At 38.5% G+C, this 15202-nt stretch overlaps 2 protein-coding genes across 2 annotated transcripts; both read left to right on the forward strand.

Annotated features, from left to right (window-relative positions):
• The first annotated feature begins 4364 nt into the window (after positions 1 to 4364).
• Positions 4365 to 12482, forward strand: skor2 (SKI family transcriptional corepressor 2). Its single transcript, XM_035535780.1, has 9 exons — positions 4365 to 4512; positions 5680 to 7513; positions 8132 to 8195; positions 8547 to 8624; positions 10311 to 10376; positions 10562 to 10660; positions 10890 to 10957; positions 11507 to 11569; positions 11918 to 12482. Exons 2-8 carry the CDS (start codon positions 5714 to 5716, stop codon positions 11564 to 11566), a joined length of 2235 nt encoding a protein of 744 aa, XP_035391673.1. The 5' UTR covers positions 4365 to 4512; positions 5680 to 5713; the 3' UTR covers positions 11567 to 11569; positions 11918 to 12482.
• Positions 12483 to 12824: 342 nt separating this feature from the next.
• On the forward strand, positions 12825 to 14658 carry ier3ip1 (immediate early response 3 interacting protein 1). The gene is made up of 3 exons (XM_027031132.2): positions 12825 to 12952; positions 13904 to 14005; positions 14113 to 14658. The coding sequence occupies exons 1-3, from the start codon at positions 12862 to 12864 to the stop codon at positions 14166 to 14168; spliced, it is 249 nt and encodes an 82-aa protein (XP_026886933.2). The 5' UTR covers positions 12825 to 12861; the 3' UTR covers positions 14169 to 14658.
• Positions 14659 to 15202: the final 544 nt, after the last annotated feature.

Consider the following 15202-nt stretch of genomic DNA (forward strand, 5'->3'; position numbering starts at 1 on the left):
GAGATGGGAAGTGATAGCATTGGCTGAAATGAGCGTATTTTTTCAGTCTTATCCCCATTGTAGTCTACGAGAGCATGCGGAGTTCTATTTGGTATGGCTTCATGCCTCATCTGTTTGGCTCAACAGTCCAAAGAAGCATTGAGGCTATACCACAGTCATTTTACCGGTAGCAATCACTTCTCGTGGTAGGTTAGCGGTGCATTTGAAAAGCTCAGGGTGGAATACCGCCTATCTGTAAAACAGAAGCGCGACAGAACAGCGTGTTGAGGAGTGGGCAGGGGGCAGCACGTCTCCGCTGACAGTTTTCCGCAAGTGAAATGCACGTCGCTTTTACATGGTAAATAAGGTAAGATGTTTTTGATAACGTGTACAGTGCTTCAACTGTCAAAAAGTTTTTTGTAGGCGACTCTAAAACAATACTTCGCAATCAAGGTTCAGCAAGGTTGAAGTGCTTTCACACAGGCGATGAGCTCACGAGGTAGACGAATCAATGCACTGTTCAACGTATGGTTTGTCATTTTTGTTCATTACATGCATGCTACTGTGCACTGATAACAGAAAATGCTTTTTGCGCAAGCAGAAGATTGTCCAGTACATTGACCAGTGTTTCAAAGAAATTGCATTCAAGTTTTCTAGGTTTTCTCATTTTTATATTTGTGAAAGGAACTGTTCGCAATCGTTTCGTGAAGATAGGCTATGATAGGGTTAAGATACGCGATAAAGTTATAGCTTTTATAAAAGATGAACAAAGTACTCTCCCCTAGCAGAGCCTAATTTTACCGTTAATAAAAAAATATTAATAAAGCTTGTGTACTCCTACATTACTTTTGTTGAGTTATGCAGGCTTATTTTTAAAATTTAACATTTTGATTAATTCTTTGAAAGTAATAATGAAAACCTTCGTATATATAATTAGGCCTTTTATACTGTACCTAATATGTTTGCACTTTTTATATTATCTACTGGAAGAAGGGTAGTTGCTTCAAACATAACTGGTGTCTTGCGACCAGTGTAATAGGCCTTTGCCACCCAGAAATTCCTGAAATAGCATAGAATATTTAATCTGCAGATGTTTTATTGCGGAAGCGAGTTTTTAACATATGTGGAAATGTCAATTCACCTTTTCAGAATTCATCTGATGCTGCAGCTTGACTGGACTGCACAGCAATATTTAAAATACTTTTAAATACCTGCTGCTAAGGTATGTAAATGTTATTTTTAAGTAAAACTTAAAGCCTTTTTAAAGCAACAGTTTGTTGTCAACAGTCATTCTTTACCAAGCTTCACAGATTGTAAAGTAATTTAGCAACTCTCTTCATTAAACTCTGTTTTCAGTTTACTGTACGTTTTCTGTGGTTGGTTAGAAATTTGTGCGAGTTTCAATAAGCACATTTACGTTTTTTTGTTCAAAGTACTTTAAGATATTTATATGCTGAACAATGGATAATCACATTTTTAGTAAAAACATTGTGATATGAAACTATCTGTAGTGAAGGTGGTGCTTCTGGACTTGCAGCTAAAGATCTTGGAGGATCAATCGCCATAATGCACACCATGGCCTATATAACTGCTTTTGGACGTTACATGAAGAGCAACATGTTAAGCATTCATAAAACGTATTGCACCATGTTGAATAAAAATATGATTTCCAGGGCGCAATGACAAAGAAACGAAAAGCTTTTAATTTGAACACATCAGGTCTTCATTATAGACTAACTGAAAACTCTCAGCACAAAAAAAACCTCTTTATCTTGCATTATATGTATTGTTTGCATACTTCTTGAATTTGAAGACACCGAGGGCGCGTATCCGGTGAGTCCGATGACGTCAGAGTGATTGACTAGAAGCAGGAAAGCTTAACATCTCCGTTACTGTCTGCAAGTAATCAGGAGTATGCTTTAAAAATAGAAATACGTTTTAATGAGATGGAATGTATTATATTACAAAAATCTGATGAAGAGACAGATGAAGAAACACTTAGTCTTGTTTTGTAATTTCCTGAGAAGCTTGCAGAATTAATCAAGGATTAGTATAATATAGAGAAGTATACCTATTTAAAGAACATTTCTGGTCGTGAACATCCTCGTCATTTTTGGTCACGAATACAATGAAAAGGCCCTGTTTTCCTCTTCATAAGTCTATTTTGAAAAGTTAAATTCATACGGGGACATTAGCCTAAGAAATGGCCCTTTGTAGAAATATGATGTGTTTCATTTGTTTAAAAATGAGACTAATTTGCTCCAGGCATGTTTGATTTGTTGACTGATTTGGTGTGTAATGTTTTACTCTTGTAGCTATTAATTTCTGTAGTATCTCTCCTCATACATTGACCCCTGTAGGTCACGTAAGCAATTCTTTTTAAGCGCATGATTAATTTCACAGTAGGGTTTCCGCACACATAGATGACGTTCAATGCATCAAGGAAGCTCATAATTTATTGATACCTAAATTTTTAGGCAGTTTACTGTTCACCATGATCAGCTCAGTGTAACGTCTGTTGCTGTTTGATAGCTGCTCTATCCCAGCAATCCAGGGCTGATTTATGTACACTAACAGCAGACAATTTAGTTGTTATAGTTGAAGAGAGTGTCAGTAACCTATTTGAGGAAGACGTAGCCTAGCTATTTAGTAGACCATTTATTTATGCTTCAGATATTTATTCCAAATGCATTTATACAGCATGCAATTTTATAACTCCATGTCCATATATCAAAAATAATTTAGATTTTAGGTTCGTGAATTTACGTGTCTTATTCCAGGGATAACGTGTCTCGGAGGTACTCTGCCAGACTCCTGCTCCGCTGCGCGGTGATGCCTGCTCCGTGCGCGGCTGAGACGGAGACAAAGGCGAACAGGATGGGATCTAAATTAGTTTTAGAACCCAGCAGATGGGACCCCATCCGCGCTGTCAGTATAGGTCGTCGCTTCAAAAACAGTTAACCTCTAATATTCTATTAATCATGGCGAAAATACCCGAAAAATAACAATAACAATCTACTTGTTATCAGGGTGATCAATGTTTAACTTAAACATGATAACATTTTTACCGAATAGTCCTTAATTGAAATGAATTAAAGATAGAACGCTCTTTATGATTTTGTCGCTTTAAGGCATTTTGGACCAAGATCATTTAAAAAAAAACTTAAATAAATCAATAGCCCAACAGACTATATTATAGTATAATATTATTGATGAGTTGTACTGAGACGCAAGATGTCATCTGTTTCAAATAATCACTTAGCCTTTTGCTCTTGATTGTGGTCGATCGTGGGTGTAGCTTTATTGCTCTCATAATGATGAAAAAATGACAGTTCAGGATTTGTTCACTGTCCATTCTCTGTCTTCTTTAGCGGGGTTAAGATTAATAAGAGGGCACTATTAATAAGATGTATCCTCCATCATTTTAGGTGTACAGTTCAGGCAAATCGAATATGTTACAGGTAGCCCTCATGTCGTACCGGATAAGGAGAATTCATTATTGTTATTATTAATAAAGAAGGCTGATTAGGCATTATAGGCCAATTATAATCTAGTCCCATAAATTAGTAGGCTAGTAAATTGTACCTACAGCACAGTATGTAGGCTAGCTGTATGCCTCTCACAAGACCTGCCTAAGTTCAAAGCAGATAGAGATTTATTAGAGAAAAAAAGCATTCGATCCTATAGACGGCACGGCAGATATATATATATATATATATATATAATTATTATTATTATTATTTTTTATTAGTCACAATCACAGTCATGCTGTTTCTCATGAGTGATTTGCGAAATATAGGGTCCCGAAGTTAGCCTGAAGTGTTAGCAGGCCTATCAGGTTTCGCTGTGGCTAAATAGGCTAGCTTGTTGCCAGAATTACTGCCAAGTAAAATGAACGCAGAACGGTGCTTATCACTGCGTTGTCAGTTTTTGGCCAAAGGCTAAATATTACTTTTGTCATACAAGGACGGTCTAACCTAGAACTAATCACAACGAGCCTATGTATGCCTCTTTTAAAATGCGTTAACTGTAGGCATATGTTACATAGGCAACATAAAAGAAAACGACCGTTTTGTTCTACACGTTAAACAAACAGTACATATGGACCGCGTCGATTGCTGCTTTTCCTCATTCAAATATCAGCTACACAAGCTCGGAATAGCCTGAGGCGCGGCTCGTGCCTTAGCCTCTCTTTAGCGTGTTGAGTGGCAGTTAGTGAAACGTCATTGGTTCCTCGCGCAAAGTCTTTTGAGGCGAGAAGGCAGCAGAGGGGCAGAGCTACGCCAATCAACTCAGACCCAGCAACGCTGGAGCGACGGCGTTTAGAGGGAATAACCCAACTACTGAAGCGCAGTCATTCGCTCATTCGCTCCTGTTAACGCCAGCTAAAAAGGAACGTGTTGTTACAGTGAATTTTTTTTTTATTGCAATGTTTATTTAGTTTAGTCGTATTTAGGCCTACGCTAATTTGTGAAGGGAATACGGACATGGTTTACATTTTGTAGCGCTTGGATATCTCCGACAAACGCGGAGGTGAGGCGCGGAAACTAAAACTTTATTTTAACAAAACGTATTGATGTACGTCTTGTGTCTATTATATGTGATCCGCTGTTGCATTGTGAAATTGGAACTCTTTTTGTTTAATCCGTAATCATAGCCTAATTCTTCTAGTACTACTACTGCTACTACTACTACTACAAATAATAATAATAATAGTAATAATAATAAATGATAATTATTAACAGTTATTATATTATATTATATTATATTATATTATATTATTGTTATAATAATAATAACAATAATAACAATATAATAATAATAATAATAATAATAATAATAATAATAATAATAATAATAATAATAATAATAATAATAATAATAATAATAATAATATTATTATTATTAGTAGTAGTAGTAGTAGTAGTAGTATATGCAAGCAAGACTATAATTAAGCATGACACCAAACTTGTAAACAGACCCCAGAGCCGAAAGATTATGCATAGAATGTAGCCTTGATCCCGGGTCGGTAAATCTGTCACTGTCAGGTTTTGTTTTGAGGCGATCGTAAGACCGAGTTTACTATACGGCTCAAAGTAAATGTCTAAAAAAATGGCGCATTGCCAGTTCCGTTAGCTTACACCACGACTGTATTTAAAATATTTTCATGAGTAGATATTTTATTAAAATTATATGTTCGAATAAGTGTTTTAAAAAATCGTAACATCAGATTAAAAAGTGTCATATTAGAACATAACGTATTTATATTTCGATTTAATGTTTCAATTTAATTTAAAGATAATGCACTGCAAATACAGGATTAAAGTTTAGAAAAATTTGTTGATTTTTTCTTTCAAAGCAATTCGCATGCTCGTGATTTCTATGAGTTTCCTTTCACAGTTTTTGCTAGAGAGTTTTCTATGCAGCCTACCAGGCTGAAAACAGCGGAAAATATTATATTTCTAATGCGATTAAACTATTTTGCCATATACATTTGTGCAAATAAAAACATTTTATCCCTTTCGCTATTTATTAGTGTTTATACTTCTAACCAGCCATTATATGGTAGTTTAATTAAATAACTAGATTAAGTAAATACAATTACACAGATTATATTACACTCACAAATCTAATGCATACCTTGCATTCTTGCAGTGCTTCGGATTGTAATTACAATGTTTTCCTCTTTTTTATTCACAGTTACAACCAGTTTCTCATTTAAGGTCTCTGCAGGATGGACAAGAGTCTACTTCCTGGACCTAGCGACATAGTCATGACTTCTCCACCCAGCTCGTTCCAGCAAGAACCTCTCACCCCACCCAGATCCAACCACTCCTCCTCCCTGAAGCCCAATCAGGTGGGTCAGGTCATCCTATATGGAGTGCCCATCGTCTCCTTGGTCATTGATCACCAGGAGCGCCTGTGCCTGGCTCAGATCTCCAACACCTTGCTGAAGAACTACAGCTACAACGAGATCCACAACCGGCGCGTGGCGCTAGGCATCACCTGTGTGCAGTGCACGCCCGTGCAGCTGGAGATCCTGCGGCGAGCAGGCGCCATGCCCATTTCTTCCCGCCGGTGTGGCATGATCACAAAGCGGGAGGCAGAGCGGCTGTGCAAGTCGTTCCTGGGTGAGAACACGCCACCCAAGCTGCCTGACAACTTTGCGTTTGATGTGACACATGAGTGTGCATGGGGCTGCCGGGGCAGCTTCATCCCTGCACGCTACAACAGCTCCCGAGCCAAGTGCATCAAGTGCTCTTACTGCAACATGTACTTCTCACCCAACAAGTTCATCTTCCACTCGCATCGCATGCCTGAGGCCAAGTACACACAGCCAGATGCCGCCAACTTCAACTCGTGGCGCCGGCATCTCAAGCTCACGGACAAGTCGCCAGCAGACGACCTGGTGTTCGCTTGGGAGGACGTGAAAGCCATGTTCAATGGGGGCAGCCGCAAGAGGGCGCTTCCATCGTCCCAATGCCCGCCCATGGACTCAGTGAAGGCAGTTGGATCAGTGCTACCGCACATGATCTCCTCGGAGCTGGGCCAGAAGCGCGGGAGGTATGAGGAGGAGGAGGAGTTGGATGCCGGCAGCCTCTCACCCCGCAAGAACCCACGCAGCTACCCAGTCATTCCCGTACCCAGCAAGGGCTTCGGCATGTTGCAGAAGTTCCCGCCCACATCGCTGTTCCCGGGCCCTTACCCGTTTCCAGCTTTTGGCTTGTGCCAGCAGAAAAAGGATGATGGTGAGGCACCTGGTGGGCAGAAAAATGCCGGCCTGTCAGGCCTGCTGTGGCCAGGGCGCAAGGACACCTTTTACCCACCTTTCTGCATGTGGTGGCCTCCGAGGGCAGCGGGTGGTATCCCGGTGCCCACATACCTGCAGCCCCAGCCCAACACCCTCTCTTCACTAACAGAAGCCCCCTCCCTGCGACAGGCCTTCCTGGACCTTTCTGAGCAGGGAGATGCTGGCACCGGCACTGGCATGGGAGCCAACCAAAGGGCAGGGCTCTTCGAGAGTGAGTGCCCGCCCGTTGCCCCTGACCTGCGGCCCACCCCAGAGGGCTGGCTCAAGCTGTTGGACACACCTGCCCTGCAGGCGCGCAAGGCCAGCTACCACTCTGCCTTCCGGCCTGTGGTGAAGGATGCTGAGAGCATCGCCAAGCTGCATGGTGGCGTGGAGGACTTCAGCACCGACCGGCACCCCTCGCCCGGCACCAGCTGCAGCTATCAGAGCGAGAGTGGTGAGAGTGATGAAGAGCAGGAGGTAGATGTGGAGACCAAGCAGGATGAGGAACACGAGGTCTTCAGTGCTCACCCAGCACTGCCTACGCAGGCATGCACCCTGCACTTGCATGGGCTCACCGACAATGATGCCAGTGATCGGGATAAAGACGCCACCCCCTTCCCCACCATCCCCCCTGAAAGCAGCGCTGAAGACAAGTCCCGGCTGTCCGCCAGCCCGCCTGCCTCTCTCAGAGTCCCCAGCCCTGTTCACGCCTCGCTGGAGGACACCGCCGTATACAAAAACGTAAATATTCCCCGCAGGCCCTTAAACTAATTATTATTTAAATGCGGGCCACAGACTGGCGGGATCTGCATGCATAACGAGATTGATAGTGCCATGCTCCCTCCAGAAATGAAATATTCCGAGTGCTCTGATCCCTCCTAATAAGCCCAGGCGTGTTTTGTTTAATGGCGACATTATGTTTGCTCTCCTTTTGTCACTCTTGTCTATTAGCCCTCTCAGTCTTTAACCTGCCGACACTACATTAACCGAGGGAGCTGGCAGAGTCACTCGCAGCTGCCAAGGGGGAAGAGAGGGAGCTGCTTAGCAATGCAGTAGCGAATAGAGCACACACACACACACACACACACACACACACACACACACACACACACACACACACACACACACACACACGGTGACAACGTACACTGCCCAATTAATGACTTGGTTGCTAAACAATCTGGCCTATCTGGCAAAGACATTTAAACAAAGTGCTGGTGACAACACTGTCATCCTCAAGGCTAATCTAGTGTGTGCTTTTGGCTGGCTGATACATTCGCATAGTGTCGCATGCACAGCTTTTGGCCTGGAGGCATGAATCAGGTCTAATCAGAGCTCTTTGGTGCTTTGGGTTTACAGTCACACAAGGGCAGAGAGGATGGACTCCCAGCATATGCAACCAAAGACAAAACAACACGTGCAGGTGAGTGCCAGTCCATAACAGCACATCAAATTATGCACTAATAATGGCTTCTTGCCTTAAGATGTATGTGACCTAATCCAGTATTGGCATGTGTAATAAAATGCAAGTTAGGTGGCAAAGAGTTTTTGATTATTTATTTGTTTAAAACACTCGTGAAATTAATGATGTAAGTTGTTTTGAGTAAACACCGAGGGCTGGATTAAGATGGGTTTGGAGCAGTTAAGTATACTTTAACTATAAGTACACATCCTGGCATTAAGTATACATACTGGAGTGTGTTTATTTTTGCAGGCTTGAGTCTGGATGTATATTCTGCATTTATGGCATTAACAACTCTCTGTGCTCTTTCAGAAGAAAACAAAGAACAGGGCAATTTCTTTATCTCAGAGACTGAAACATCAGCACCAGAGTACTGGAGGGACAGCACAGGTAATACCTTCATCACTGTCATTTTAGTTTAAATAAATAAATAAACAAACTGGCATTTACAGCAAGAGAGCAACAAAATAATTTGTACAGCACAACTAGGATAAATATCCTGCAAGGATAGTGGGATTAGACTAAATATAAAAGATGAAATGGAATATGTATTCAACTACAGCCACACACTTAAAATGGAGCAGTTCTCTGTACAATGTCATTGGGAAAATGTGTTCAGTGGGGAGCCATAACAGTTCAAGAAGACAATCAGCTCTATGGAGGGAAGGTGACAATCACCATTTGAACAATATCAAATGGATATAATTGCGTTTTGCCTGGCAAAATCTTCCATTACAAAGATCATAGCTTATTGCCTCTTATCTGTCAGGGAGACATTAAAAGTGTTTTATGACATCTATGCCAACATTTATATTATCGAGCCGATAATGATCTCCTCACATAATGTATAATATGTTTGAAAAAAATTACATGAAACAAATTAAATGAAACCACCTTTGCCTGATTGCTAAATGTCTCCAAGGGGCTAGTGGGGTACGTGATTAGAAGTTCTGATTTGCGAGTCTAAAGGCAGTGTCTTAAAGAGAGCTCTGTTTCTTGGGAGAAAAAAAATAATCTAATTTTCCATTTATGTAATGCAAACTGCCTTGGCTTTGACTATTCACGGTTAATTGACTGTCAAACGAGGTTGTTATCCTCAGGCAGTGTCTGCAAATTTGCTTGTCAAATGAGACAGAGAGAGGAGGAGAGTGAGAACAAGCCCGCTTTCCAAATGAGGAAAGCATTGTAAGACTTAAGGAGGCAAGACGCGCGCGCGTGCGCGTGTGTGTGTGTATGTGTGTAAGAGAGAGAGAGAGAGAGAGAGAGAGAGAGAGAGAGAGAGAGAGAGAGAGGGATTATATACAAAAATGTGCGGGATTGCTTCATTTAAGGCATTTGATTTGCAACACAGCACACGGAAAGCAGACACCCCCGCATTGTCAATATACTACATAGGTGCAATATGCTTAATATGGCAACTCCTGAGGACATGCAGGTTATAATAATTTGATATTTTAGTGGAATAACAACAATAAAATCAATAACATGAAGAACCGTATCTTCAGAACAACTTCTCACCTTAAATGAAATTGCTTTCATTTTCAAATGTATAGGCAGATGAATGCTGATGCATTGTAGGCACATTGATAAGCATGAGGATTTGATTAGAAATTTATAATAATAGAATAGCTATCCTTTTAACTGAGCCAAGCACATCTCATTATCTAAAAACATTGACACCCGATCACTTGTTTTTCACAATTTTCATAATAATAGTTTAAAATGTGCTAATGAAAGTTTACTTATCTTATTTATAATGACAATAATAATTATTAGTGTACTAATTTCATTTAAAAAAATCCAACTATTTGATTTGATTAGTTCTAGTTACTGTTGGAATATTGTGACTGCAGCATAGAAGTATTGTGATTGTGGCACAGAATTCCTACAATACACTGTACCTGAACATTTATCTTGTTATTAGACTGACACCTACCGGTAATTTATTAAATTGCATTGGATGAAATATTTTGCCATTACTATAAAATTCAAACGTGAGATATAAATTATTACGTGACGTTTTATAAATTCTACATTTATATTTTTAACATTCATTTGAATCATGGTTTTCTGCAGCAGATCAAAATCAAGATACACATTCACCTGCCTCACTTAAGAAGGATGTTGAAAACATGGAAAAAGGTGAGGTCAAGAAAATAATCTCAAAACAATAAAAAAGATTACTCTTAGAAAGAACATTCTGTATTTATTTTAAAGGCTTTTGACTTTAGACCTTCACACAAGAGTTGTTCTTTTTTAACATTAACAGTGTAACCTAGCCATGCCTTGGCATACTGTGATATTAATTAGTGTCGATTTTCTTTCAGAGGAGCTCCAAAAAGTTCTACTCGAGCAGATAGATTTACGGAGACGACTGGAGCAGGAATTTCATGCCCTCAAAGGCAGCTCAGCATTCCCTGTTTTCCGTAAGTTACCTTATTAGCATTCGAAAAGCGACCTCCGAACACTTCTCTGTACTCAGCAAATGAAATTTTACGTAAGCGTATTTTACAAGCTGCCACTTTAACAAGTACATTTTTGTTAATAGGAATGGGATGAGTAACAGTATGCAACAGTAACAGTCTGTGAGGGAGAAGGAGACTCATTATCTACTCGACCAGTGCCTCATTTTCACAAAATCATTTTCTCTTTTAGACAACTTTCAGGACCAAATGAAAAGGGAACTGGCATACCGAGAGGAGATGGTTCAGCAGCTACAGATGGTGAGGATTCTTTTCTTATTAATACTTGCAGTAAAATCACCCCTACAATTGCATCACCTGTGGGTCAAAATGAGTAGTCAGTTATTGCTCAGAAATTTAATTCAATGGTGCCTTAAAAATAGGCTGCTTCTGATGCACCTGAATTTCTACCTTTCATCTAATTATATTAGCTTGTGATGAGAAAATTCAAAGAGGAAGAATCATGCATGGTATACTGCTATCTATAAGTGACTGACTGTTTCATAAGCCTAAATTATTCAATTTTGCACCTGAGTAGAAAAGTTCTGCTAATAGTAGCGGAACACGTTTGTTAGGTTAGTCATATTGGGATTTTCAGTAAAGATAATATAGCTACTGAGATACAAATACAAATACTTAAATACAAAGTGTCAAGAAGATGTTTGAGACTTAGCGATACCTTCACTAAGTACCTTACCTTCTGAGTATGATATTCATGGTTGTTGTATAGCTTGTACCTATAATGATTACCTGAAAATCAGATGAGGTTGTAGAAGGTTTGAACACTTATGACCATATATTTGTTTTTAGATTCCCTATGCAAACATTATCAGAAAAGAAAAAGTTAGTACACATCTAAACAAAAGCTAAATGGTAAGTATTACCTATTTCTTCCTTTGTGGACTATATATGGGTAATATGGGTCACATGATGTTTGGGGGTTATTGTATTTGTTTGCTTTGTTGCATGTCATGTTATTCTTTATCTCATTTCCTGTGTGTTCCTTTAATACAGTATGTATTGCAAATCCATGTAAAATATATTCTGAGAAATGTCTTTAATGGCTATAATGCACAGGTTACTTTGAGCATCAAGGTCTTTTAGGCTTCCTACCAAATACTAAATATTAAATATGTTGCCAATACATTAATAATATGCTGTATGTTATTGCCTCTGATAAAATTAAACAATTACTTTTGTATTGTTTCTCTTTGCTTTCAGTTTTGGATAGTGCTATTTCAAATGGAACAGGCTGTTCTCAACCTCAGTTAAACACACTGAACACATCTATCATGATGACTCTAACAATATGACAAATGCAACTAATGTTGTCTTTTGTCAGAAGATGCACTCTCATCATGCCCTCATCACATGCTGATGATCTGAAGATACTGAACTATGTACATTTTCCTAAACAATGAGAAACCAAAATGCATATTTACACTGCGAGAAGTCTGTCTTCTCCACTAGTGCTACTTAACACATCTTTCATCAGATACTTCCTGTACAGTGAGCTCATTTTGTGTATTCTTTTATGTATTTATTTATTTGTAAAACCTGAACAGTGTATAAATATACTGGCTACAGAAATACCATACATATACAAGAATGATGTCTGGGGAAAACACACAGGACATTTGCTCTTTACTGAAATTTATGCCTAAGGTCAGTTGCACAAGCAAGCAATCTTCTTTAGGCAGCTTGCTTGTTTACATAAAATTAAGAATGTTATTATTGTTAATGCAAATGTATTTAAATATGTTCTTGTAGTTTCTCTACTATTTATGTGGATAATAAAAGTCTATAACATTAAAAACAAATGATGCATTTCTTGATTTCCCATTTACATCAAAAATAACATCGTCAGAATTCCTGAACTTTACCCATATTAAATCTTACATCACATATGTGATTTAATACCAATGTAAAGTATTCTGGAAATCAAATAGATGACTATGACGAACATATAAAGAAAAATAACTGAAGCCAATTTGACAAAACGATTAGCCTTCTTAAAGAGTATTTTGGCTAATTTCATTTACATTCGTTAATCTCCAGCCAATCAAATCACTTGAAACATATGGCGTGGCAGGCAAAGACGCACATCAACGGTAAGGACTTCGTAGTTGCGTAAAACGTCATTGCGGTGAAATTGAAGTGCCAACATGGCGTTTACCTTGTATGCACTGATTCAAACGGCAGTTTTGTTTACAAATGCGATTGCTGTACTACACGAAGAAAGGTTTCTAAGTAAAAGTAAGTATTCCGTTATATATTTGTCTTTCGTGATAGAGAATCCACTGATTAGAAAACCATTGTTAGACTACATTGACCCATCTGCCAGCCAATGAGCAAGAAGTAATCTGTCCTAGCTAGCTAGCTAGCTAGTTAGCTAGTTAACCTCGCAAAATAGATTGTGTCTTGTGATACCTGAGATTCTAATCTGATTAATGCATGTATGCTTTTTTGTGTGGGACTGCATACCGTGACCACATGGTTATTTTATACAATGTATGATGGAAGCTTGCTATCGTATTAACTGCTATCTAGCTAACTAACTTAACCTATGTTTCACCATGTTACTAGCTAACTGAGTGTTGCAGCTAGGTAGGGTAGCTCGATAACTAGTTAGGCAACTATCTCGTAGCTATCTAGGTGACCGTAGCTAAGTAACTTCGTGTACAGATTAACATGTACATGGTTCTTCCTAACACCGCTAGCTTGCTAACCCTATCTTAATTATCTATTATCTGTCGCGTAATGGCTAAAATAATATATGTGAGGTTTGTTTGTTTTTGTTTGTTTTTTTTTGGCGGGGGCGGGGGGGGGGGGGGGATGTACACTCTAATTTACAGCATTGTAGTTATTCTGGTAATGTACAGTACCAGCGAAAAGGTATTTGGGGTGACTTTCGCCTATAGTTCCAGAGAACCTAAATGGATTTTGGATATATTTTTAGGGATTTGTATGTTAGTTTGAGAACAATTATTCGAGTGTTTAGATGAAGACTGTATGGTGTACGTGCGTGCGTGTGTGTCTGTATGTGTGTATGTGTGTGTGTGTGTGTGTGTGTGTGTATATATATATATATATATATATATATATATATATATATATATATGTATATGTATGTATATATATATATATATATATATATATATATATATATATATATATATATATATATATATTCATATTCAATTCTAGTTGGGTGGGGAGCAGAACAGGGCATTGGTGGTTTTGGAGATGACCCAGGAATTAAAGCACAACTTCTAAACCTCATCCGATCGGTCAGAACAGTCATGAGGGGTAAGTGGCTAACGCTTACTTGCTCTCTTACTCTGAGCATCATTGAGCATCATTTAGCAATAGCCTGTATCATGCTTTAACTTCAGTTGATCTCTTCCTGTCCACAGTGCCTTTAATAATAGTAAATTCGGTGTGCATCTTGTTACTGTTGCTATTTGGATGAAGAAAGATGGACATTCAACGTGGAACAAGATCTGGCAAAAGGAAATGGACTGTTTTTTGTACATGTGATTTATGTATTTGTTGCTTTTATGTCTCACTGTTGTATCCCAAATGTTTCTGGGATTCATCAGGTGATTGTTTCCTACTCTTGTTTACTACTCCAAAGTTTTATATCTCCATCAGTACATCCAATATTATTTTGTATGCTTTTGCTCAATAGAAATATGGCTTTTAGGAGAGCTCTTCTAACTGCTGTTTACACAATTCACTTTTAATATACAATATAAAAGTTCTTGTTCACTTGCATTGTCCCTGGTATCATGTATTTCTGAACACGTGTGGGCATGTCATCTGTTAATCATAAAACTCTTAAACCACAAGTTAAAATTTTAAAATGCCCCAAAGTGTCCAAAATGTTTAGTACAATTAGCTTATACCTCTGTGAGCTAGTTAGAATATTTATGATTTCAATAAATCTCATATTTCATTTCTGCATTTGTGGTGTACCATGTACGAACAGGCAGTTAATATTTGTTTGAAATTGAAATCTATCGCTATTAACAAATTACAAAAATATGTAAAGACCATTTATTAACATCTTAGTGGAGTCACGTAGCGTTGCATAATGCATAAATATTTATTTAAGGTGTGTGTGGTGGAGGGGGGGATCTGGACATTTTAGTGAACTTCTATTTAAAATTAATTTATTTGCTTTTTTATGTACTTTTGCAAAGATTCTAAGGTCAAAATTAACTAAGGTTAATTTTAAAAGTTCATTGTTGGCCAATCAGTTAAGAAGTTACGAACCTTATATAAAATGTTTCTAATTCGGGATTTTAAGAAAAGTTTTCAATCTAAAATGGTAGTTTTCATGTTGATGAGCAACTTTTCAATAAGTGATGACACTTTTAAATCGATTTGCACAAAAATGCGTTTTAAATAAATAAAATATCTCTAGTTGATGGAAAAGTAAACCACATACTTTTCCTTCTAGCGAATGAGTACTCTGTCCCATAGTTAACTAACCCTCTTAAA

The sequence above is a fragment of the Electrophorus electricus genome, chromosome 17 (assembly GCF_013358815.1).
Source record: "Electrophorus electricus isolate fEleEle1 chromosome 17, fEleEle1.pri, whole genome shotgun sequence".
Lineage (NCBI taxonomy): Eukaryota > Metazoa > Chordata > Actinopteri > Gymnotiformes > Gymnotidae > Electrophorus > Electrophorus electricus.